The sequence below is a fragment of the Meriones unguiculatus genome, chromosome 20 (assembly GCF_030254825.1).
Source record: "Meriones unguiculatus strain TT.TT164.6M chromosome 20, Bangor_MerUng_6.1, whole genome shotgun sequence".
NCBI lineage: Eukaryota > Metazoa > Chordata > Mammalia > Rodentia > Muridae > Meriones > Meriones unguiculatus.
In genome coordinates, this window is record NC_083367.1 from 47,434,375 (window position 1) to 47,458,821 (window position 24,447).

Sequence of the window (24,447 nt, forward strand, 5' to 3'; positions counted from 1 at the left end):
AAAATACAGGGTTGCCGTTCTCTTGCCGAATGCAGCTTAGCCACTTTGCTTCTGGAGAGTTTGTTATCATGGGTTGTCTCAAGCTTAAGACATTTCAGAACCACTCTGGAGAGCAAGGCAGCTGCGAGGCGGCGATCATGACAAAGTGACGCCCGTGCTAGCTGGGAACGCCGTTCATTCTCAAGACAAGACGGGAAAATTTTTGACTGGGGGAGGTGAGCTTCGAAAAGGAGAGACCCACAGGCTTTTTAATTGTGTCTCTTGGAGATTAGGCCCGACTCTTACCAAATGAGCTCCAAAGTGAGCTTCCGCCTTTGATTCTTTAAACGCCAGCGTTCGCCCAAAGCGAAACACGGCTTGCTATTGGAGGTTTGCAAGGACAACGGGGACACGAGAGTGGGTACAGCCAAGTCTGGATCTGTTACAGCCCTGACTCAAGGCTGCAGGGCATGTTCTGTTCTGGGGCTTCCCTCCCCCTGCAGGGCTGCGCGCTCGGGTGCTGGGAGAAGTTAGGCGGACACTCAGGAACTATTTGAAAAGCGCCAGCTATCCATCGCAAGGTCTGTTTAGAGGTTGATTTTTTTTGTTCTAATCATTTTAAATAGCGCTTTCTAAATGATCCTTAAAATCATCTGTGTTGGGGCCGCAGAGGCGACTCCATGGTTCAGAGCACCGGCTGCTCCTCCAGAGGGGTTCAGTTCCCAGCACTCAGATGGCAGCTCACGACCCCCTGTGACTCCAGTCCCGGGGGATTCAATGCCTTCTGGCATTTCATGGGCACTTGCACACATATGGTGCGCAGACACACACACAGGCAGGCAAGACATCTTTACACATAAAGATGATTTCTTTAAAAAGGCTAAAACGTCTTTGTTTCCACCCTGTTGTTGGCCATGCGTTCTCCATTCTGCGTTCATGCTTTTTTTTTTTTCTTTTTTTTCTTCTTCACATCAGTGCTATGGAGACCCACAAATTTGAAGAAGAATGCCACTTGCTTAGTATTTAGAGCTGCCGTCTGATTGGCCCATGAAGCACAGCCTCTACGGAACTGTTTCTCTCTGTGTGTCTGAAGGAATTGGCCTTACGCCTCTGGGAGGCCTTACAATAATTTACACACACATAACCGTCACTCAGCACCCATCCGCCACTGACACGGCAGCTGAAGGAGGCAAAGAGTTCTGTACGGGACCTGGCGAAGGAAAACGGAACAGCCTTCCCGTCCCTTCGGCGCAACGTCTCTGAGCAGGGCAGTCTGGAAACGCGAGGGTGCTGGTGTGGAGGCGCTAAGTGTTCCTCAGTGGCATGGGATCGGGTCCCTTAGACAGCTCTGCCTCTTCACGAGGCTCACCTGCGTGGAAGTAGGTGGGAGTGAATGAATCTCGAGCCACAGGCAGCCGCTTTCAGTGTGACAGGGGACCGATGTGCCAACACATCCTGTCATGGCGTCTGTTTCTGGGTCCCTTCTGGACAGAGGCTTGCTTGTTAATAGAGGGGCAAATGCTTCCTGCTTTCCACGCCTCGCCCCCCTTCACTCCGGGAAAGTGGACCGCACCCCGAGATCTTCCCTCCACGCTCCTCCCCACGGCGGTTTCTCCCATCGGCCCACGTTTGTGACTGCAGCCAGCCCGCTCCCTTGGCCTCGGCACCACGTTCCCTTGGGCAATCGGCTCCCATTACTGCATAAATTCTGGAAGTCTCGGGTGCTGAGGCAATCTCTACCATGGATCTTTTCCTATTTCACTTCTCTTCCGTCACCACAGGCCTTCCCTGGGTACGGCAGCTTTAACTTCTAGTATGTTGCCGCTGAAGTATTTCAAGGCGTTAGGCAACTGTGGCTTGAGGACATTAGGCCCATGGCAAAAAAAAAAAACTGCCAAAGACAAATTCTCACTTTTAACCGGATAGTTAATGCAGCCTCCTCAGAGCAACAAGAGAAACTCCGGTTCCAGTTATTGCTTACTGGCAGCGCAAGATAATCCTTCAGAGGTCACCAGCTTGCTTTTTCTGGATCCCCATCTGCGGACTCACCTTCCCTAAAGGACGCCTCCACGAGTAGGTGCTGAAGGCTGTTTAGGGACCAGACAGGAGCAAGGAGACCAGCTTTGGGGAGGGCCAGAAGACCTGGGGAGCACTGCACTCACAGGATGGACTGGGTCCTTCTTGTAAGGTTTGCGCCAAATGCTTCTCTTGTGTCAACCCCAAAGCGCTAAACACCTGGTCACACACCTCATCCCCCCTCTCATCCGAACCTCACTCACAGGCATAGTATCTAAAAGTCGCACATTAAGCTCCTCCCTCTTCAAAGCTCCAGGTACTCAGGATGTCTGCAGCTGGAGTTCACTGGAGGAAGCAATTCTGAGCCTCCTTTTGCCACCGTTTCTTTCAGAAGGCTGGAGGGATCCCAGCCAGACCTCTCCTACGTGCTCACTGGTTCCTGGCGGCTCTCGGTAGAACTTCCACCTAGAACTCTGCAGGCAGGTGCATGCCGAGAGGCCTGCACTTCATTCGGGGATCGTCACCAGTGAATCTTTCTAATCATTAAGCACTTCCGCATAAACAGCTCCGGTCTGGTCTAGGAAACAAGGGATCCCCGCTTGTACCGATTTCCTCTCCTCGCTCTGTTTGCTATTTTTCTGTTCTTTAACAGCGAAAACGCATGGTATCATTTTGACTTTCTCTCCTACTTCCTCCCAGATAGGCTGTTCTCTCGGGTTTTTCAGTGTGAGAAACAAAACTGGCAGTGACTACCTCATCACCTCCTTTTTGGCTTCCCCAGGGAAGCCAACCTGAGGCTTTGAAACGGTGGCTTGGGGCTTGGGGCAATATGACCGGACTAAGCTCCAAGAAGCCCAAATTCTGTGAACCTCCTCCAGCTTTCTCCGAATGCAAAGTGGAGCCTCTGCTGCTGAGCATGGAGGAGCAGGGTGGTATTGGGACCTCGAAGGAAGTACCAACTCCACAGTTCTAGAAACATGTAAGAGACTGGAGAATCATGGGAGCTGGACGGCTCTGCTGCTCCAGGAGGACCTAGAGAATGGGGGCAAAGGGGTCAGTCCTTCTCTTCCCTTTTTTTTTTTCCTCACTGATTATTTTGTTTAAAAATATGTCATTTCCCTGGAAAGCTGAGGAGTGGGAATGTTTTCTTTGAATATCTTACGCACGGTTGCTCTAAACTCCTCAATGTACCACAAATAAGTGTAAACTGCAGGAATTTGGAAAACGTTTGAATCCAAACAGTGACCCACAAAGCTTCCAGGCATTGGCAAGGAAGAGACTATTCCATTTATAAATGGAATTCTTTGTGGAGAGAATAGTTTGGATGGTGTTTATACATTGTTTTCCTTATTATTTGGGGATTTTTTTTTTTTTTTTTTTTTTTTTTTTTTTTGCTACTGAAGCAGCAGGACTGGTGTATTCTGAGCTTTAAACATTGAAGATTAAAGGGAGTTTACAACCTTTTAAACATCTTCAGCTAAACTTAATCAGTTCTGCATATGGGAGAAACATCTGCCCATCAGAATCATTTGTAGCCATATGAACAAACAAGAATGAATAAAGTCAGAAAAGCAGGAACAGAATAATTCCAAAATGGGACAGGGAAGCTGCAATTTGCAAAGAGCTAACAAAGGTGTTAGAAAGAGTTCTCTGAAGACAAGTGTAGCTGGCTTGCCAATTTTGGAATGTATTTTTTAAAACCACAGTGCGGTATGGAAAAGGTGAGGCAGTTGACTTAGCTATGCTGGGTGTCTGGTAAGGCCTACACAAGGACACTGTCTTTGACTCCCAGAGCCTGGATTTACAGGTATGCCCATGACATGTCACTTTCACATGGGTGTTGGGGATCCTTGTGCCTGTGAGACAAGCCCTTAGCCCCCAGAGGCATGTTCCTTGGTTTGTGATTTTAATGCCTTTGTTTTGGATTTAACTTGTTGCCAAAGGAGTATTTACTACTTAGGGCCCAAAAGATACTCACTCTTTAGTGAATAGATGCTATTTCCAATTTCCCCAACCATGTGACCAGACTGAGTTCCTGAAGGTTAGAGCAAAGACAACACTTCCGGTGCCCAGGAAATCAGAGAGGCCAGAGAGTGAATTATAGCAGGTGGGGGGCTGTGCTGTGAGGTGACATGGGTGGGTCCAGTGACCTACGTCGGGGCTGTGCTGACTTACTGGAGGCCTGGGCCCCCTTCTTCAATCTCTTGCCTTGCCTCCTCTCTGCAGCCCACAAAACCCATTTCCGACTTTCAGAAAGGGCTGTAACTTCTTGGGAGACCCACCATAAAAAGGACTCTCCCATCGCAAGAGCTAAGAGGCAATCTGGTCACAGCACCTCCTGGAATTGGCGAATTCCGAGCTAACATTTTTACTAGTGATGATGATCTACAGACAAGACCCTCACCCGATTGCTCATTCAGAAACACAGATCACCCAAACAGCCATTCACACAGCTTAGGCTTTTAATGATCTTCTGGCCTTCGGGTACTGCTAGGGGAGCATCACTTTTCCTGTCCTGGTCACTTCTTATCACAGTCACGGCAGCGAGATCTTTCACCCTCCCATTCTTGTGTGTGTGTGTGTGTGTGTGTATGTGTAAGTGACAATTCACAGTGCTTTCTGGAGGTGCAAACTTTTCGGGGTGGGAGGGTCACTCATTATTAATCTGTCACTTAAAGCACTGTCAAGCAGATTAAATTATCTGGGGCGTTTTCAGTTGGGATGCCTGCTGGAAGGCTGAGGCTACCTGCCTTTAGAAGGAAGAGATCATGGAGCTAACTGGGAAGCAATGATGACCTCACTTCCGGTGTTATGCTCCTGCTGGCAAAGCCGACAGTAGAAAGGGAGACCTCAAACCACGGTGGCCGAGAAAAGATTCTCAAAGCAGCCACTCAGGCCTCCGGCTGATAAGTGAGGTGCCCACATCCCTACTATGAAGCAACAGGTTGCTGGTCTAGGATTGTGTCTGGGGCTAGGAAACGAGAATGAAAAAATGAGGAAGTTGGTAAGTAGAGTCTTGTTGTGTTTTATAAACTTTCCCCCAAAGCAATAAGATGATTTTTATAAAATACAGTGATGGAGAAAGTTCTTAGCTGATTCTCCTACAGTGCTTGAGCAGAAATACAGCTCTGGAGCTCACAACTTGGATCTGAATCACAGCTCTGCTCACAGGTTAGGCAATCTTGGACCAGTTCCCCAATCCTGTTTCTTCCACCAAGAGAATGAAAATAATTGTTCCACGGATCTAGCTCCAAAGAAATGCTAGTGAAAAACACACAGAAGAGCCTGCACACAGTGTGAAAAACACTCTTCCTGCTTCCTCTCCCCCAGGTCTCCTTTCTGCCTGGGTTTACCCGCCACACCATAGGACCACACCTGCTCTGATGCAGGCCAGTAGCACATTCTTCTGTGTGTCCCCAGACCCCGGAAGGAGCAGCGGTCAGGTTAGGTGGAGGAAAGCACATTACTCTTTCCCTTTCCATAAATAGTTAATAAACGACCCAAGTTTTGGCTTGTTGCCCGCTTGGGTAGATGGGAAAGCTCCCGTTCTGAGTTTGGGTGGACACTCAGTCCACCCACTGACCAGTTCTGAGAGAGTAAAAAATCTCTCAGCCACAGCTTCCTTCCTGGTAGCGTGCTACTGACGCCTACTCTCCTGGGACTGGCAGGACTCACGAAAGTGGCTCCTGTGTGCTTCTCCATCTCAGAGAAGCCTTGGACTCACCCTCCGTGGCTCACTGGGTATTAAGTGGGCTTCAGAAATCATATATGATCAGAGGTGTACCCTCCCGCTTCATCAAGGTCTTCATGTAGAAGTGATTCTCACCAGCTCAGCCACTGAGTCTCAATCTCAGCCCACGGCTACCGTCTTCTTGACAAGCCAGAATGACAGTCTGCCAAGGAGACCACCAGCTCTAGATGTTTCCCAGCTTGTGGGTGTCCCCAGGCATTTTAATACCGCCCTGCGACCTCGTGGGCGAGCGCTAAGATCCCCCAAGGAACCTTCCTTCCCACGCCCCCTTTTCCAGTGGGGGTAAACTAGGTATGGACCCCCAAAGAGGAAAATGACGTGTAACAAAAGAGCGTGTGGTTTGAACCCAGGTTCAAGGGCTCGAGCGATCTTGGCTCTCAGTGCCTCTCGGCTGTAAACGGGGCATGATGCGCTCTAAGACACAGCCAGGATGACACCCGGCCACAGGGAGGGCGCGATGGAACAGGTAAGGGACAGGACGGTGCTGGCCCCTGCCCTCCAAGAAGCAAGGCGAGGGCCACCGGCCCCAGGAGGGGCGACCCGGGCGGACATACAAACCTTTTCTTTCTTTTTTTTTTTTTTTTTGTTTTTTTGTTTTTTTTTTTTTTTTTTTTTTTTTGGTTTTTGGTTTTCTTTTTTTTTTTTTTACTTATTCTGGTTTCTAATTCGGAGGCACCTCCGTTTGAGCGGCGGCTCCAGGTCCTCGGGGCCCGCGCCGAGCAAGGGCGAGGAGATGACGCACGGCGCCATGGCAGCCTTCTCCGCGGGTTTTGGCACGGGCTGGATCACGCAGCCGGTCTTGGGCAGCATCCGCAGGGCGTAGGCGTGGTCCTCGTCGGCGGGGTTATTGAGGTTCGGGTCCGACTTGTCGCCCCCGACCAGGGCCTCCTCCCCCAGGAGCTTCTTGGTCGCCTCGCCGTCCAGGCGGCAGTTGTTCTCCTTGACCGACTCCAGCTCGTTCACGGCGGGCTCCTCGGGGGACAGCAGCTTCTTGGGAGGGGCCGGGGGCGGGGGCGGCGGCGGCGGCGGCGGCGGCGGCGGCTGCTCGGGCGGGGGCTCGGCGCCCTTGGCCTCGGCCGGGGCGGCCCCGCGGGTGCCGTTGACGATGACGTTGCAGGCGGCGGCGGCGGCGGCGGCCTCCGGGCCCGCGGGGGCGCCCGGGCCCGGGTCGCCGGCGGCAGGCGGGCTGCCGTGGCCGTCCCTGCAGCCGCCGCAGGTCCTGCGCTCCGTGCGCTCGGCGGCGCCCGGCTCGCGCTCGGCCTTGACGTGGGCGTGCAGCGCGCGGTGGATCACGTTGTGCAGCCGGGCCCGGTGGCCCACCGTCAGGTCGATGACGCCGTCCTGCGGGCCCGCCAGGTCGGCCCGGCCCCCCGCGCCCGCGGGGCTCCCGGAGCGCCGGGTCAGGTCCACCACGTCCCCGCGGCCGCGTTCCGAGGGCGCCAGGCTCAGGGCCTGGCCGGAGCTCCCCGGTGGGGAGTCGGCTGGCTTGGACGAGCCCTGCTTGGGGTCCCCAGGGGACAGGGAGCGTCCGCCGGCCTTGCCTCCCCCTTTGTCCGACGGGTCTCCCGGGGCGCTCGGGACGAAACTCTCTCCGTTGCTGGAGAACCCGTTGGGGGGCTTGGAGTCGTTGACGTGGGGGATGGGGATGGGGATGGGGATGGGCACCGGCAGGGGCACGATCACCGGGTACGGCACAAGCAGCGTAGGGGGTGGCACCAGCGGGGCCAGCGACGGCAGCCCGAAGTTCATCATCTGGGGCACTGGCATCGGGCCGTTTGGCATCATGCTGACTGGAGGGAAGGGAAGGCTGGGCAAGGGTGCGCCCGGGGGCGGCGGGGGGCAGCAGCCCCGGGGGGTTCCCGGGCATGGTCGGGGTACTTGGGGGGTGGATGTGGGGCGATAACATGGGCCGGTGCATGGGGCTGGAGGTGGGGCCCAGGTTCCTGGGGCCGCCTGGCGGGGGCCCAATGCCCGGGAGCATGGGGTTGGACAGGGGGCTGTTGGGGTTGGAGGCGTGGTGCGGCGGCCCGCGGATGAAGGGCGGGCGGATCTGCTGGATGATCTGCTGCTCCATGAAGATGGGCAGCGGCACCGGGCCGCGGTTGGTCATCACCATGGGAGGACTGCGAGGCGGGACTCCCAGCGGAGGTCCGATGCTAGCGGGTGGCTGGACGGAGACGGGAGGCATGCTCGGAGTCTCGCCGATGGGGAGTGACTTGGGCACCGGCGTGGGGATTTTAGTGACGGAGCAGTTGGCAGTGTCGGACGGAGAGACGGTGGTGGATGAGGACGGGCCGGGGCCCTGGCTTTGGCCAGCTGCAGCCACGGGGGAGGGGGCCTTCCTCCGAGCATCTGTTAGGGGGATATTCCAAGAGTCTGGGGTGAGCAGCTGCACCCCGGTGCCTTCTGCTTTACTCTCCATGTGAGGGTGTAGCGTGCTGCACAGCCCAGCTGGAAGGTTGGCCTGTGTCTCTTTGTAGAAAATGTCCATTTTGTATTGATTGAGACATTTTGCGCTGCAGAACTGAAGCCTTCTTTCCCCGTCCCCAAAATCCAGGTATTCTTTTGTATGCCTTATGTGCTTACACCAGTCACATACCTACAACACAGCAATAGAAACCACAACAGGTGAGATAAGCAGCTTTCTCGGGTCGCTGGCCTTTCACGTTTCACGGAAAGGCCCTTTCAAACTTTACCGTAATTTCTCAAATACGCTGAAGGGTTCCCATTAAAAGGTAAATTTCTGAAATGTCTGCGGAATGGTGAATTTGTTTCATAAGTAGGATCCTCAAAATTAGTAACAACCACAATCTCTCTCTCTCTCTCTTTTTTTCCTTTGAAAAGCTGCATTAACAAGTTTTAAAATGACTTAAAGATGGCTCTGACTAAATGGAGTACACCAACTGTCCAGGACACTCACCCAGATAACTGCCCTTTCTACCTACCCAGTACATCTGCCTAGGACACCCACTCAGCACACTTACTCAGGACTGTGGCCTTCACATCCTCACTTGCCTACCAGGCTCGCTGAAACACTCATCTAAACAATGCCGGAAGAGAGGGATCTCCAGACAGTTCGATAGTCATGCAACCCAACCTCTTAAAAATTGTCCCTGTGTAAAGCCACTGTGCTACTGTACCCGCTAACGCGGTTGGAAAGGGGGTGCTGCGCTAACCAATCGCACAGAGCCATGCCCATCTTCACGTCTGGCTTCTAGGGAGAGACTTGGACTTAGTCATGAAGTCTGTGTGAGGTTTAGTGCTCCCAACCTGTGATGTTTCGGCAAGCTAGAATTATTTTTTGAGCTGTTTGCCCACTCTTTCTCAGCAGTCAGGATTTTTGGTGACATTTCTTGGCAGACAGTCTTATTTAGCAACTTTTCAAACACCAGAGAACATTTTCCAAAAGTTGTTATGGCTTCCCCCTTCCCTCCCCCCCATCTACTCCTGGCAAAAGAAAGATATCACCAAATTTATTTAAAGTTGGGCTGCAGAGCTGATTAAAGGCTCAGAGCCTTTCCCAATTGGAAATCACTAGACACCAAAGTTCAAAAAATAGTCATTCTCGGCTTCAGAGCCCATTACTTTGGAGAAATTATTGTGATTTCATTAACACATTAATCTTGCAACACCATCAGCTCTCACAGATGGCAAAGACATGATCTACAATTCAAATATGACTCTTGTTTGCACAAATGTCTTCCCTTCATATGGCATTTTAAACAAGAATTAATATGAGGGATCTTGCCATCGCTATAAACAGATAAACAGATGTCAAATTTTTCAATAGTTCTTCCACTGCCTCACTTTTCTTGACAGAATTTTACACACACAATCTTTTTTTTTCTCTTACTTTTCCTTTCTCTCTTTACCATTTCCACAGCATTCAAGCCACACAGCATCACAGAAGGAACTGTGAAACTCAGCACCAACGTGAGATCACTGAACTCTCCCTCGGCAATGAAGCGACGGTTCCAGCGCTGTTCTGCAGGGGACCTTGATTTGGAAGAGTGTCTGTTCTATTGCCGTGTGCGTGCATGTGTGTATGTGTCTCTAACAATCATAAACTGATGTCATTAAAAGATGATAAATTTCAATAATTATTGGTCACGTACACAATGCCCAAACAACATATGCTGGGCATTTGATTACTCATCTCATTTAACTCTCAGCTTCCCTCGTTTGTAAACAGTGCTGCCATGCGGGCATGTGATTTTGGGTGCACATGAGGCAGATGTGGACTGCATGTATAAATCCAGTCTTTCCCTTCTCAGCTTTTTTCCGCCCATTGATATTTTTGGTTGATAAACTTGACAGTGTGAGACTGAATAACATATATGCTTTGGCACACATCAGTTTTTGTTTGTCCTTTCAAAATATTTTTTTTCCAAAAAAAATCTGTGATAAGGACTCTCCTGAGTGGACTTTGATGATAAGGGAATTCCTTTAACATGGCTATCAAAACTGTTGCCGACATTAAAGTGGTGGAAACATAATGATTTCCATGTTTGCATCCCCTTTCTTTCACTGTTAGTTTTTTTTCACTAACAGTGTTTCAGGGTCCTCCTAGACTCAAGGGAACATTTTTGTTATCAGTGAGATGCCCATGTTACAGATACGTGCAAAATTGCTTCTGACGGAAAGAGCCTCAGAGTCCGTCAGACCTTTTCATTTCTTATCTAGATTGAGGTTAAGCAAACTGTTAGTGAAAACACGGTGCAGGTGTTTAAATAAAGTTAAAGCCAGGCTTAGTGCTTCACACCTGTAACCCCAGGCAGGAGAATTTCTGCGAGTTCAACGCCAGCCTGGTCTACATGGTGAGTTCCAGGATAGCTAGAGGGTCTCACAAAGTGAGACCCTGCCTCAAAAAAGAAAAAGGTAACATATAATCACGCGACACTTAAATTCCACTGTGAAATGAAACTAGCTGCTTCTCTTTGACTAGCATGCAGACACAAAAAGCCTAAGGTATAAACGTATAAGTTTGGAGTGAGGGACCAAACATAGCTCCTTTCTTCATGAACTGAAAAAATAATCATAGATGACTTAAACTAATTAAAAATAATATAACTTTTCTGGCATATGTCCTTTGCATCTCACTCTTTAATAATAAGAGGTCAGAGCTTAATGAAATCATCAACTGGTTCTTAAACTGCCAGACTGATTGAGAAATCCTCCAGAGGATTCCTGTTTCCTCAAATTAGGTAAATATTTTTTCAAGGGAGGTGAAAAAAAATAATACTCTAAATAAAACCTAACAGTTCTCTCTTCATATTCTTCACTCTTAATAATCATTGATAAACAATGCTCACAGACCATCCTAATTATTAAATAAGAATTCTCCACCACAGTTCATCCTTTCCCACGTAAAAATAATTACAGACATCAGAAGCAAAATCCAATTCTCTCAAACTTTTCCACAGAAGCAAAGGCCTAATGCTAATTCTTGTTTTCCCTGAAGCTTTTGAAAGCACCTCCATTGCAGCGTGCCCAGACTGTCTCGTTTTGGGGTGCTATGAGCCTGACTGTAATAAGGCCTTAAATTTCAGTTCAGAACACTGACCTGAAAATATGGAAAAGCAATCTTTCTGATGAAGCAAAAGATTATTAGAAGGGGGAAAAAAAAACCCTGTCACTTAAGAAATAATGAATCAAGTCTGTCTTACAGGCCCCATCATTTCAGATGAGGTCAATGGATTTATAGTGCAAATGGCTACATCACGGGCAGCAGTAAAACCCAGTACCATTACTCACTCCATATCCAACTGACGACACTTCTGTAATTAAAGGCTTCATCACAGGAGCTCAAGCTGATTATTTAAGCCATGAAAATATATACTGGATCTCTCTTTAATAAAAGAACATTTGCATATGCAAACCACACAGCAGGTATCTCATAAGCTAAGGGTTTTGTGCAGTGGTGTTGGGGTATTCTCCCCTTCTTTGTGGACAGATTAAAATTACATCACATTATTTTAAGTTTTGAGATTCCCCCCGCCCCCCCCCCAGTACATCAAGGACTACCAAAATTCCCTCAGACATTTAAGATAAGTCGAAATCCCAGAGCTCTGCAGTGATTTGCATGAGTCCATCCCCAGCATCGCAACCATTGGAATTTGGCCTCTCTGGTTCCCCTTCTCTCTCTAACAGGTCCAATGTTGAACATAAGATGCTGCTGTTTTTCAGTGCATTATGGGGACCTAACAATCAGCAAATGCAAGCCGTTGAGCAGGCTGCAGAGATGCCTCCGATCATGAATACAGGTCGCCAGGAAGACAAAAAGCTCACAAGGGAGATAAACACATGTGTGTTCTTGTCAATCCTAGCACAACGGCCCTCCAGAACATGAAGTCTGCTTTCCTGAGATGGGTTCAGTTCTACCAAGAGAAGGAACATGACCTTTGGTCCACTTTGTGCACAGGCTGCCAGGACAGTGTTTACAGGCTCAGTGGTCTGCTGGTTTCACTCCTTCCCTGTGAAATACATGTATGGTGACCTTTACCACTCTAACGGCTCAAAAGACACTGCCTTAGCAGAGCTGTCTGTTGCCTTTGATACCAGAACCCTGAAAGGTGCAACTTCAGGTTTCTATGACCCCTTCAGAGTTATGGAAAGAAAGTAAGCTATTCATGTGGGCAACCGAGCCTTCTTTTTCACATATACGTCCAAGGTCAGGGCCATAGTATATAAGCCGCAAGGTACAATATATACATTCTTCTGGGCTTAAGAGAAGGTTTGAGCAACTGTGGGGGTGGGATAGGGTTTCTAATTAATACATTAATCAGCTGTCAACTGTGGGAGTAAAGTTCATCCTTTAATGGAACCCACCGCCGCTTTCTGAGTGGGAATCTGGCATCAGACAATATTTAATTAAATTCTTTTGTTGAAATCTGTCTTCTCTGGGTAGAGACGGCTTGCAGCAACGGAACAGTAAAGACATATTAGCTTCTCCTCGAGTGTCATCAACAACTTGAAAAGTCACCCCCGACCCCCCCAAACCTTCCTGTGCTTCCAACTTTCCGCTAACGTCACACCAGCTCTGTACTTGTCTCTCAGCAAGTCGGTGCTGTATTTTGTCACAGAAAGGTGATTCTCCGGGCCTTGGCAGGTTAAATGTGACCTCGAAGTCCAGGCCAGCTCACAGAACCATGGGCTCACTCCCAAGTGAAGGGTGAAGGAGACAATAGCTTGGGTGCTCAAGATTTTAAAGGTGTTGACGTCTTGCCTCCCCCCCCACCCCACCGTAGGCCATCACCTCATAGAATGAGGGCCTAAGACTGAATACCCACTGAGCACCCACTCCCTCCTCTTCTGGAGTGCCCACACCTTCTTTGTGGTTTTGCCACTGCTTCCGGGAGGGCCCTAATTCCATGTAGCTGGGACACTAAGGATGCTACAAAACTCACATAGAATGGGGGGTGACAAAATGTAGGAAGGAGTTGGCACCAACTTCTCAGCCTCCATTTCTCCATCTGTGAAATGGAACTGCTCATAGTAATTTAAAAAAAAAAGTGTGCCAAGTACGCTTGTTAGGGTTTATCTTTTTAATCTCCAGTCTGCCAGTGTGAGAAGGGAATGATTGTTTTCCTATGACCTGTGTGTCTTTGAAAGAAAAGGAGACATGTTTCTGTCTTGACAAATCAATGTCTCTCACAGACACCTGCCCTCGCCCTGCTGCCCAGGAGCTTCTCTCTGAGGAGTGGCAGAGGGGCCCTTTGCAGTGACAAGAAAGGCAGCTGATAGGCCTGCGTGCCAGCTGCTCACCACCCTGAGGAGCCTCTATTCAGTGCCACCTGAACCCTCTGCTCTATAGCCAGGCTCTAATTCAGGAAAAGCTCAACGAAGCAGCATGGCTGTCTGGAAATGAGTGTTAGAACCATTAAAATGAGTAATTCCTCCTAGGCTCGACTGCTGTTTGAACAGTGGAAGTCATAAACCGTGCTGTTCATGTTTTATTAAAAAGCAGAGCTCATGGACTATCTGCCGGACTCATTACATGGCAAAACGGTCTTCCAAGAGAAGGACCAAAGCCACAGTATAGCACTCGGCGTGCTACGTAGAGCACCACAGTGAAGGGGGTGGCTAAGCTACCAGCCCAAGTTTCCTCGCAAAACTGGAATTAGGGAGTGAAGGAAGGAAAAGGATGCTTTGGCCACAGACAAAAAGGCCCCTGAGAAACCAGGAGACGGATTTAGAAAGAAGGGAAGGACCATTTACAGAAAAGCAATTCAGGAAGAAGTTCGTTGTCAAACCAAGGAAGGTTCTGCAGGTTGACTTTCAAACATGATTGTAGTCCTGTCTGCTCCTTTTCCCACTACCCCAACTCACTCAAGGAAGGGATCTACCCCAGGGACCAGGCCTTTAGGAAGCCACTGAAAACATATGCATTAAACTATGAGGCAGTTTCTACTGAGATTTTTCCACTCCAAGAGGGATGCTCTTCAATCCCTCTTCAGGGGCCAATATGGCTCATGACTGATCCAAGCCTCTGATTCTATAGCCAATGCGCAAGATGGACTCCTGACCTTTACTCAGGGGTCAAAAGGCCATCCCCATAGACCCGAGTGGGATTCAGAAGAAGGCAGCTTCCCATGAGTCTTAGAGCTAGCTGATGGGTCACAAGCATTATGTCCGTCTTCACAGCAGGAATTGTACCAACGGTAACAAAGATAGGGCCACGTAGAAAAACCTGAAGAAGCATGGTCTTCCTGGTGCCCCATGTCTGCCTCTCTGTGCCCCAGTAATGCAGCCAAGAGGGGACCCAGAAGAGACCTCAGAGCTGTGACAGCCTGATCTGACAGAACCTGAGGGGAGCGTCTCATCTTCTCTAGCCTCCAGCCTCAGTGCACCAGGGACTTTGCATACTCATCTGTAAAACGAGGCCATCGGTAGCGTCGGTTCGGTCAGGGGATGGCAAGTGACTCCAAACATGGAAAACACTCTGCACAGAGGCAGAGGGTCACACCCACCCCCAGCCCCCAACCCTGCCCCATTGTCACGATGCGCCTCTGCCATGTTCTCTGCAGCTACCACCTGCCCTGGGATATTTTGTGTATCACACGATCCACTTGACACAAGTGGAGCTTGACTGACAGCCCATTGTGCCTTGGGCACTGTGGAAGGGAGAAGGAAGGCTCTCATCAACTGGATTTCCCCTCGCACGGTGAGGTCTCCCGTGGGAATGGGGAAGGGCGGGTTTTCAGTTTTACTGGGTCATCTTTGCTGTAAACTGAACCTGAAAAATGCTTGTGTTTATTCAGATGGAATAACCAAGGTGTGCTCCAGAAAGGCCCTGTGCTGTGCAGCTAAGCACGAATCAGGGTCAGGACCTGCTTCCAGAAGTTCAGTTGCTGACGCATCACAACCAGTAGGAGAAATCAGCCTTCTCCCCTGCAGCGTCTGCTCGCCCAGGCACAAGTTTGCCCCAGAGGTCAATGCTGAACTAATAGCCTTTAACTTAAAAAACTATCCTTTATGTTTTATTCTCTCAACACCAAACTCATGTCTGCTTTCTAACCCACTCCTATATCGTCACTGTTTTCAAATGTGTATCCAGCTATTGCCAGAGGTTTGTTCACATGAATGCCTCTTGTATTCCAAATAGATATTTGAATTTCTTTTCAAATGTTACCCTTGGACCTGACTCTTTTCATCTCCCTGACTTCTACATGTCTGTTTGGATATTTGACAGTTCGTGATTTATAACTGTAGGAGTTCTCTCTTTGGGTCAGCCTTCTATACTGAGCAGGTCCATCTGTCTGATGTATTAAAAGTGAAGCATAGAAGGCCTGGGGTTGTCAGTCAGTGCAACAGCACTGTCTAGATTCCGTGAGGCTCTGAGTTTTTAGACTGTGTATGCACAGCATCCATGAGGCCCTGGACCTCATCCTCAGCACAGGAAATAAAAGAAGGGAGGGAGGGAGGGAGAGAGGGAAAGAAGGATAGAGGGAGAGAAAGAAAGAAGAAAGGACTGGCCTCTATAGGCAGTATACTGACTGGTTTTGTGTGTCAATTTGACTCAAGCTAGAGTCATCAGAAAAGAAGGAGCCTCAGTTGAGGAAATGCCCCATGAGATCCAGCTGTAAGGCATTTTATCAACTAGTGATCAGTGGGGGAGGGCTCAGCCTATTGTGGGTGGTGCCATCCCTGGGCTTGTGGTCCTGGGTTCTACAGGAAAGTAGGCTGAGCAAGCCATGGGGAGCAAGCCAGTAAGCAGCGCCCTTCCACGGCCTCAGCATCAACTCCTGCCTCCAGGTTCCTGCCCTGTTTGAGTTCCTGTCCTGACTTCCTTTGGTGATGAACAGCAATGTGGAAGTGTAAGCTGAATAAACCCTGTCCTCCTCACGTTGCTTTTTGGTCTTGAGGCATTGTTGAAGCAATAGAAACCCCGACTAAGACAGGGCATAGCCCACGTCATTTCTTCCTGTATGCAGACTCTGTTAGAAAATGGCAGAAGTCATATTTCAGAATAAGTGGGTTTTAGCTGTTTGAGAAAAAGAAAAAAAGCTGTTGTTATCAGCAATGTCTGAATCAATGTTCTCCCTCTAGAGAGGGTCCATGAATCTGTCATCTGGCCTCTGCCTTAGCAATGAATGTACTTCCTAAATGCATGGGACAGGGACCTCAGATAGGCAGGAGGCCCGGGGCAAGGCACGCTTTTATAATTCTGCATTACACCCTGATGAGGCCACACAAGAATGCATGTGCTTTATGGTAGTCATATCTCACTGTTGGTTCTAATGTTTGTCTTTATGGTGACAATTTATCAAATATTTCTAATCTACTGACCTTGAGGCTTTTAGTTACGTTATTATTCTTAATTCTGGCAACAAACTTGAAAAGAAGTTACCTCCCCTTCCCTTTCCCCATTTTTACTTGAAAATGAGAAATCAAAGGCTCAAAGAGGTAAGAGCTTCCCCTAAGCTCTCAGTCCTGAAGAGCGGAGGCAGGACTCAACTCCTGGAACTCCCCATGCCTCCTCCTTATACCAGCCTGTTGACTTCATCCCAACCTTCTGGTCAACTAAATCCTTTTTCTTTCAGGTGCACATTGCGGTTTGGTCAATGACATATTGGAAGGATTCTGAAGGTGAGCAATGGGTCCCCATCCCCCATGCTCCAGAGTCAGAAATCAGAAATCCTTTCCTGGCATTGAAAAATGTGACCAGCCTTTGTCCATTTCTGGCTAAGATCTCTCCCGTTCATCATGGTGGAGCAAAGATTAGGTAAAGATAATTATATACAGTTCTCCTCACAGGCTGGATGGCCCGTTGCTAAGCACAGCAAGCTCTTTGCCTGTGTCTCTCCCCGGCACAGCGGTCATGGCCTTGTGTATGGTGCTAGTCCCATTCTTTCAGTAGAGAGAACATTCTCTTTAGGGACAATGGGTACCAAGTAAAAGCCACCCAGCCTGCCTTCTAGCCCTCTTTGGTTTAATTGTTATACAATTTACTCTAAACATGGATCTAGACACCTGTCCTTCTTCTCCCTTCTGTGGGCTCGGTCTTAGTAGCTCCTGTGATTAACTTGAGCATTTAACCTAGCACGAAGCTCCTTCTGCACTTCAGACTTCTATTACTCACTCTTAAAACCTATCTCCTTTTTACCATTCCATCATTGCTATAAAGATGACAACAACAATAAACTTCCCTTAAACCTGTGGTTGTAGGGCCAAATTCACCTTCCTTTGGAATTTAAAAGGAAAAAAATTGCTTCCTCAAGCCCTAGTGAAAGTGCCTGATTTGTCCAGCAACCAGTCTATCCTCTGCTACTATATCCTCAAGATGGGCGACTCTTCCAGTCCCATTTGCATACAGGAAGTCCCACCCTCCATCCACTGGACTTTTCCCACTCTCCCATCTTTCCCCAGCTCACACCTCCTGATTTTATCACATCCAATTCTTTAGGCTTATTGGAATAGTTTTTGTGTCTCTCTTTCCCACCCCATCATTGTATGTTTTCTTTAAAAAAAAGTTATTTTTATTTTATATGTATGAGTGTTTGCCTGCATGTATGTGTCCTGTGTGCAATGTCCATGGAGATCAGAAGAGGGTATCTGATCCCCTGGAACAAATAGTTTCCACTGTGGAAAAAGTTGCCATGTAAATACTGGGAACTGAATCTGTGTTTTCTACAAGAGCAGCAAATGCTCTTGACTGCTGAGCCATCTTTTCAGCCCCTCAGCATTTCCTTGATGAAAACTTTTAATCTTTCAGTGTAATCTTCTCAGTTTTTACTCGTGACATTAGACATCCCATGCTGGCCTCGGGAAGCATGTATCCTGCCCAACTTTGGGTGCTTCTTCTATGCCCATGAGACCCATTCCTATGTTCAAGGTCTGCTGTGTGGATCAAAACAAACAGTACAAATAAAGGCTATATATATATATAGTCATATGTATATAGTCCTTTATAGTCATATATATATAGTCATATATATATAGTCCTTTATTTGTACATATATATGTGTATATATATATATATATATATCATCCCATATAATGGAGGCTTTTTATTTTATTATAAATGTAAGTGCTATTTACTCACTATTCTTCTATTGAATCCATGCCATAAAAACAAAGAGAAAGGTCCAGTGGTATAGATTTTCCTGTAATGTGTACTTCAAAGCAAAAAATATGCCACAAAACACAACCAAGAAACCCAAACCAGCAGAACTCCCGACTCTCAGTTCTTTGCTATTTCCAGTGGCTGTACAGAGTTTGACAGCAACGTAATTGCAATAATGAGGAGGTTTTCAGGCCAGGCTGTGGTCTTAAGTTCACTGTGGATGTTTTAGCCTTAGGCTCAGCTTCAGGCCAGCACCAGCCACCCAGGCCACATCCACCAACAGAATCCCTTATGCTTAGTCACACACAAAGGTGACATTTATGTTGTCTGGCACACTCTGCTGAGAATTCAGGACACCCAGTGTGCTGTGCTTACACACCTGGGAAGAATAATTTGAGTTACTTACTGTCTTATCTTTCTGCTAATTAACACCCGTGTGATGGCAACTGCCTAGTGAGTGAGGAGGGCTGGGCAGGATGGCTGTGGATTTTTTCAGCTCCACATGTTGGTTCCTTTGTCTGTGCAAAGCAGCTCTCCTCTGCTGAGGGACCTTTGGTTTGCTTCCACCTTTGTTCTGAACATTTAGCCAGCCTGCTGTGCAGCTGCCAGGCTGAAAACACCCGCAAACGCTGGATCCTCCACTGAGCGTCCTGCACGTGACTCCGCTCTCATTAGCAAATCCTAGGTTAGCCCAACCTAATCCGCACATCCAAACAAAGTCCTCTGAGTGATATGAAGCAGGCCAACCTGAGACACACACGCATAGCATTTGTCTACATTGAAACACAACTGTTTTTTCATGCAGTCCCTTCTAACAACCTCAAATAGCTCATAGACTTTATCACAATTGGCTCACTGGAAGCCTGTAGAGAGACAAACAGCCAGATAGCATCTCTTGTTTTAGAGATAAGCAAACGGAGGCTGGCATCAGTGATGTACTGTGAGCATTTGGGTGAAAGCCCTTTTACAACTCCTGTAAAATTAACTGCATCCTCTGTCGGCCTCCTCTGAAGAGAATGTTTTAATGCAGGCTAGACTCCCAGCTCCTCTTTCAAAAGAGAAATGAGCTTGAGAGAGATGACTAATGTAACCAGCATTCGCAACAGGTAAGATACACACACACACACTGAGAAAGTGTAATCTGAAACAGTGAGGCGGGGCCTTTGCTTAAGCCCGTATTATCTAGTAAGGTGAAAGAACTCGATAGAGCCTTTGGAAGCCTTTGGAACAGGTCAGCGTGTACAAAAGAGGAGAGGAAGAAGAAGAGGAGGAAAGAAGGAAGCAAAATGCTTGCTAACGACCTGTAAGTCAGCACAGAGCCCCATGGCAGTCTGAGTGCCCGCTATGCTCTGGTCCCCTGTCCTCCCTGGCCATAGCGGACTGGATGTGAGACGTTAGCACGGGCTCCTGCTTCAGAGAGACAGAGCTGTTTAATGCTAATTAGATTTTCCTTTGGGGAAGTCTGAAGTGACGGCAACACCAAGAGGCTAAGAAGTGTGGGGAGAGCAAGCAGTCGCTGTCATGAGGACCATTGAGAGCAAGAAAGGAAGTACAGGGAAGAAGAGGTCATGAGTCACAGTGGGCAGCGGGCTGCTGAAGTGGCTGGAGTTGAGCCTCATGTTAAACCAAGAAGCTGATGCTCACTCCCTAGAGCTCCCATTCGCTGGGTTACCAGCACCGTGGTACCAACTCTGAAGCCAGAATTACAGCCCAGACTCCATAAGGGTGACTGGCCATAGCTGTTCCTATCTTAACAGCGTGTGGAACTTCTTACTGGAAAACCTCTATAACTTCAGCAAGCTCAAGAGTCCAATCCAACTTGGCTTTCTGATGTGACCCTCGGATCCTGCCGTCTTCCTGACCCCTCAACCCCATTTCCTGAAGTGCTTCAATGAGAATCGCCAGCTGCACTCACGTTCTCTTCAACAAAGGACTGCGTGGTCACACGAGCTGGGAATTGTTATCCTAGTAGGATCATGCAGGGGGAAGAGAGAGTCCACTTTAACGATCCGAGCGCCTGGGAGATGGGGCCAGAGCACCCAAGCCTCCCTCTTTTCCTTTGACTAAAGCTTCGCTTTGCTGTTCTGGGCCTTTGTGCCCCAGCATTTCCGGCTGCATAGTGAGGCCGAGCACACACACCTCTCAGCTGCGACTGAAGGGCAGGAGAAGGTGAAGGTGATCCCCATGCTTGGCTCCCCTACAAGTCAGCAGGCTCTGCCCTGCCAGGAATCAAGGTTACTCATGCCCTGATGGCACTTTTCTCAGCCCTGGGAGCCCCGCCCCTTCTGTGATTGGCTTCCTGTGCCCACAGAGGCCCAGGCCCTATTGCATTTCACCCTGTGGTCTCAGCTTCTGCAGTCACGACAAACTCCCATTTCCGTCTTCTCAGTTCTAGCTGAGCCCTACACAGTCCACGCCCTCGACAGGATGTCACGAGTACTGTTACCTACGCTCTGACCTTCTGAGGCCTGCGCTGCCACCCCGGGGCGTTTTCAGGTAACCCTGCACTTTCTGCCTTCGTGAGCATTCCGGGAGAAGGGGGTTGTTCACAAACTGCTGAAGCGTACCGGCAACCTCAAAGGCATATCAGTATTTTCCTATTTCTACGCAAAAAACCTGTCATGTCTGCCTTGGTGAATGAAAAAACAAGGCACCAGAACGACAGGCCAGGCTAGTACTCCACGACCGAGCCCCATACCCAGAAGGAATGAACCTGCTAGGTGCAATTTAACACTAGCACCCCGTGACACGTATCTCGTGGTTTGGCCCACCCAAAGGTCTATGGATTCCCCTGGTCCTGTGATTTCTAGATTGGCAACCAGACTCCTAAGCCTCACCAGTTGGGATGGCCTCAGTTCTCTCTGCCCTGTTAACACTGTATAGCTATGCGCTGATCAGTTTAAAAGTGTTACAACAACCCTCTAATGAGAGAGAATAAAACTTCTTAAGCTGCCCGTATCTGTGTCACTGGACACTTTAAGAGACCCCAGTCTTGGCCTTGGAGTCCCGGTGAGCAGGCGTACCAGCTAATTGAGCTTTGTGCCGAGAGCACCAGAGAGACGTGAGGGATGAGTTTGGATTGGAATTCCATTACGGGTTTTTAATAATTAAACAGTACATGTTTGGAACCTCATTCTTCTGTATTACTTTTTAAATATTAATCTATTTACATCAGCCGGACTTCCCGCAGCTTTGACACGCAGTAAATGGGAGTCACGCTGAGACAGACAACTGTGTTCTTAGCTTAAGACATCTCCGCTGCCTGCTCACACTAACCCTCTGCTCAACCTGATCCTGAGCAATAATTACTCCACCTCTGAGAGGGAAGCTCGCTCCATTTTCCCAACACCCTCCCACATTCCCCAGCACTGCACTGGCATCTTAAATTGGCAAGAACCCAGATCAATCTTATTGTGAGAGTTCTATAATGTCCTTTAAGGTCACAGGGTCACCCTCCCTCTTCGGAAGTGGGGGTAGGAAATGAATGTTCGGGGTGTGTAAGAGTTCCCTTGGATGTTACCCCACACTGCGATGAGACTGAAGTATAAAAATTCAAAGCCCCCGAGCACACAAGAAAAGCTCATTAAAGGATAACCCTGCTTCACACAGAGCCCTGAGCCTCCAGGGCTTCCCCTCAGGTGATCACAAGCAACTTCCTTCTAGGTGAACAATGAGGTTTTCCCCATGGCCTTCCTCCCTCTGTTTCATCACCACTGTCAGCCTCTACCTTGAGCGATGACCTGGCCGCTCCCTGGGCAATGCTCTTTCTGTGGCTTAGGGTTTCTGCTGTCTGGTCCATGTTCTCCCAGCCCAAAGCCAGATGCAAATAGGGCCCAAAAGATGACCTTCAACACAGGGGGCTTAGGCAAGGCATAATAATCAAGGCCTGTCTCAACCAAAGGACTCCGAGAGTGCCCAGCACTCAGGAAATGACAGACACCATTGTTTCTTTGTGCAGGGTTATCAGACTCACATCTGAGCTCAGCCCTGGTGGACAGCTCCAGAAAACAAGCTGATTTATTCCAGGTTAAGAACTGTATTCTTAGTAGGCCAGGGGTGGCACATGCCTTTAATCTCAGCCCTCGGGAGGCAGAGGCAGGTGGATCTCTGTGAGTTCCAGGCCAGCCCGGTCTACAGAGCAAGTCTGGGACAGCCAAGGCTACATAGGGAAATTCTGTCTCAAAAAACCAAAACCAACCAACCAACCAAAAAAAAACTATATTCTTTTTTTGAGACAAAACTAACAGTGGCACAGACTAGTCATGATACCAGGTTTTTTTAAAGAGAGAAACACCATTTTTATTCATGGAAAAGAACATAGGAAATTGTATGGGAGATATACCTGCTGAAAAAAAAAAAAAAAAAAAAAAAAGAGCCTCCCTAACTGCCCACTCCTGTGACCCTCCACTCCTGTGGAGGAAAGTTGATGTACTGAAAATCTTCCTCCAAATGTCAGTGTACCTCTCTATTTCTCTATTGTTCTCTCTCGCTCTCCCCTGCCGTGTTAATATCCATGTGCTTAAATAACTCACCACTGTCCATGCCATTGTCTCTAAAGGAAGCCTGGGTCTCTGCATCCCATCAAGGCAATGCACAGTATCCAATGCTAGCCCAGGGAGCCACAGGTCCTGACATTGAGAGGGATGTTCCCAGAATCTGGGGATCTCCTACTCCATGCACCAGTTGGCTATACTGACTTGACTTCAGAAAACACCAGGCAATTCCTGGAGTAGAGAGAATGCTCCAGAGAAAAGCCTTGGCGTTACGGCAACAGGATTTTCCCCTAGGAGAACACACTACCTTTTCGAAGATTCCCAGTTTGAAGGAAAAAACCAAGAACATAGTTCAGAATGGGAGGGGGGTTATCAGAGGAGGGCTGCCCATGAAGCCTTCCGCATCTAAGACAGACTGAAGGCAAGTGGAGAGAGCTAAGCTGTCCCTTTCCTGATCCCCCCCCCCAAAGGCTCTGGTTTCCAAGGGGATTATCTCAGGCTTTGTCCTTCTGATTTCCCAGTGCCTTCAAAAACTCAGAATAACAATCCCTAGAAAGTACCCAAAAGCTTAATAAGTCTATCGGAAGTGGCCACTGCTGCTTCCTTTGTTTTAGTCCATTACACGCCCACCCTAATTGCAGCCTTTGGTTTTGAGTTAAATAAATTTCTTGCTTCCTTGGTGTTTACATTTTCAGATGTCTGAGGACCACCAGCCAGCCACCTAAACCCTCTGACCTCATTAATGTGGGCTGTATAACATACAAAGGACAATACAGTCCCCAAGTGTCCTCAGACACCTCAGACTCAAGCTAGTTTTCCCCATTTGTTGGCATCTAAGACCTTTATATGTGGAGAACACTCTTTTTTTAATTAAATTTTAATTTTTTATATTAATTACAGTTTATTCGTTTTGTGTTCCAGCTGTAGCCCCCCCCCCCAGACCCTCTCTATATCACCCTGCCTCCCTCATCTTCTCCTATGCCCCTCTTAAAGTCCACTGATAGGGAAGGTCCTCCTCCCCTTCCATCTGACCCTAGCTTATCAGCTCTCATCAGGACACCCTGCACTGTCCTCCTTTGTGGCCTGGTAAGGCTGCTTGCTCCCTTCTCAGGGGGAGGTGATCAAAGAGCCAGCCACTGAGTTCATGTCAGAGACAGTCCCTGTTCCCCTTAGCAGGGAACCACTGCCATAGGCTACATCTGAGCAGGGGTTCTAGGTTATCTAGGTTATATCCATGTGTGATCATGTTTGGAGTATCAGTTTCAGAAAAGACCCCTGTGCCCAGATTTTTTTGGTTCTGTTGCTCTCCTTGTGAAGCTCCTGGAAGGACTCTCTTTTGACTTTTGACTGACCCTTCCTTCCTTCCTTCCTTCCTTCCTTCCTTCCTTCCTTCCTTCCTTCCTTCCTTCCTTCCTTCCCTTTCTCAGGCAGGGTTTCATGTATCCCAGGCTGGCCTCAAATTTACTATGCAGCCTAGAATGACTCATCCCCCTGTCTCCACCTACTGAATACTGGGATTACAGGCATGTATGGCCATGCCAGGTTTATGTGGTACCAGGGATCAAATCTAGGGCTTTGTCCCAACTCAGAGTGGGCTGTGAGATTTTTGTTTGTTTTTCCAAGACAGGTTTTTTTTCTCTGTG

General features: G+C 48.5%; 1 protein-coding gene and 1 long non-coding RNA gene across 2 annotated transcripts in view; one reads left to right on the plus strand and one right to left on the minus strand.

Annotated features, from left to right (window-relative positions):
* Positions 1 to 3,106: 3,106 nt before the first annotated feature.
* The window catches only part of Sobp (sine oculis binding protein homolog), a 147,395-nt gene continuing 126,054 nt past the window's right edge, over positions 3,107 to 24,447 (minus strand). Inside the window, 2 exon segments of the mRNA XM_021644367.2 lie at positions 3,107 to 7,585; positions 7,587 to 8,345. Coding sequence (XP_021500042.2) covers positions 6,392 to 7,585; positions 7,587 to 8,345 — 1,953 coding nt within the window. The 3' untranslated portion in view covers positions 3,107 to 6,391.
* Positions 8,241 to 10,242, plus strand: LOC132649505 (uncharacterized). The gene is made up of 2 exons (XR_009587962.1): positions 8,241 to 8,374; positions 9,630 to 10,242. It is a non-coding gene; the product is annotated as an uncharacterized LOC132649505 (long non-coding RNA).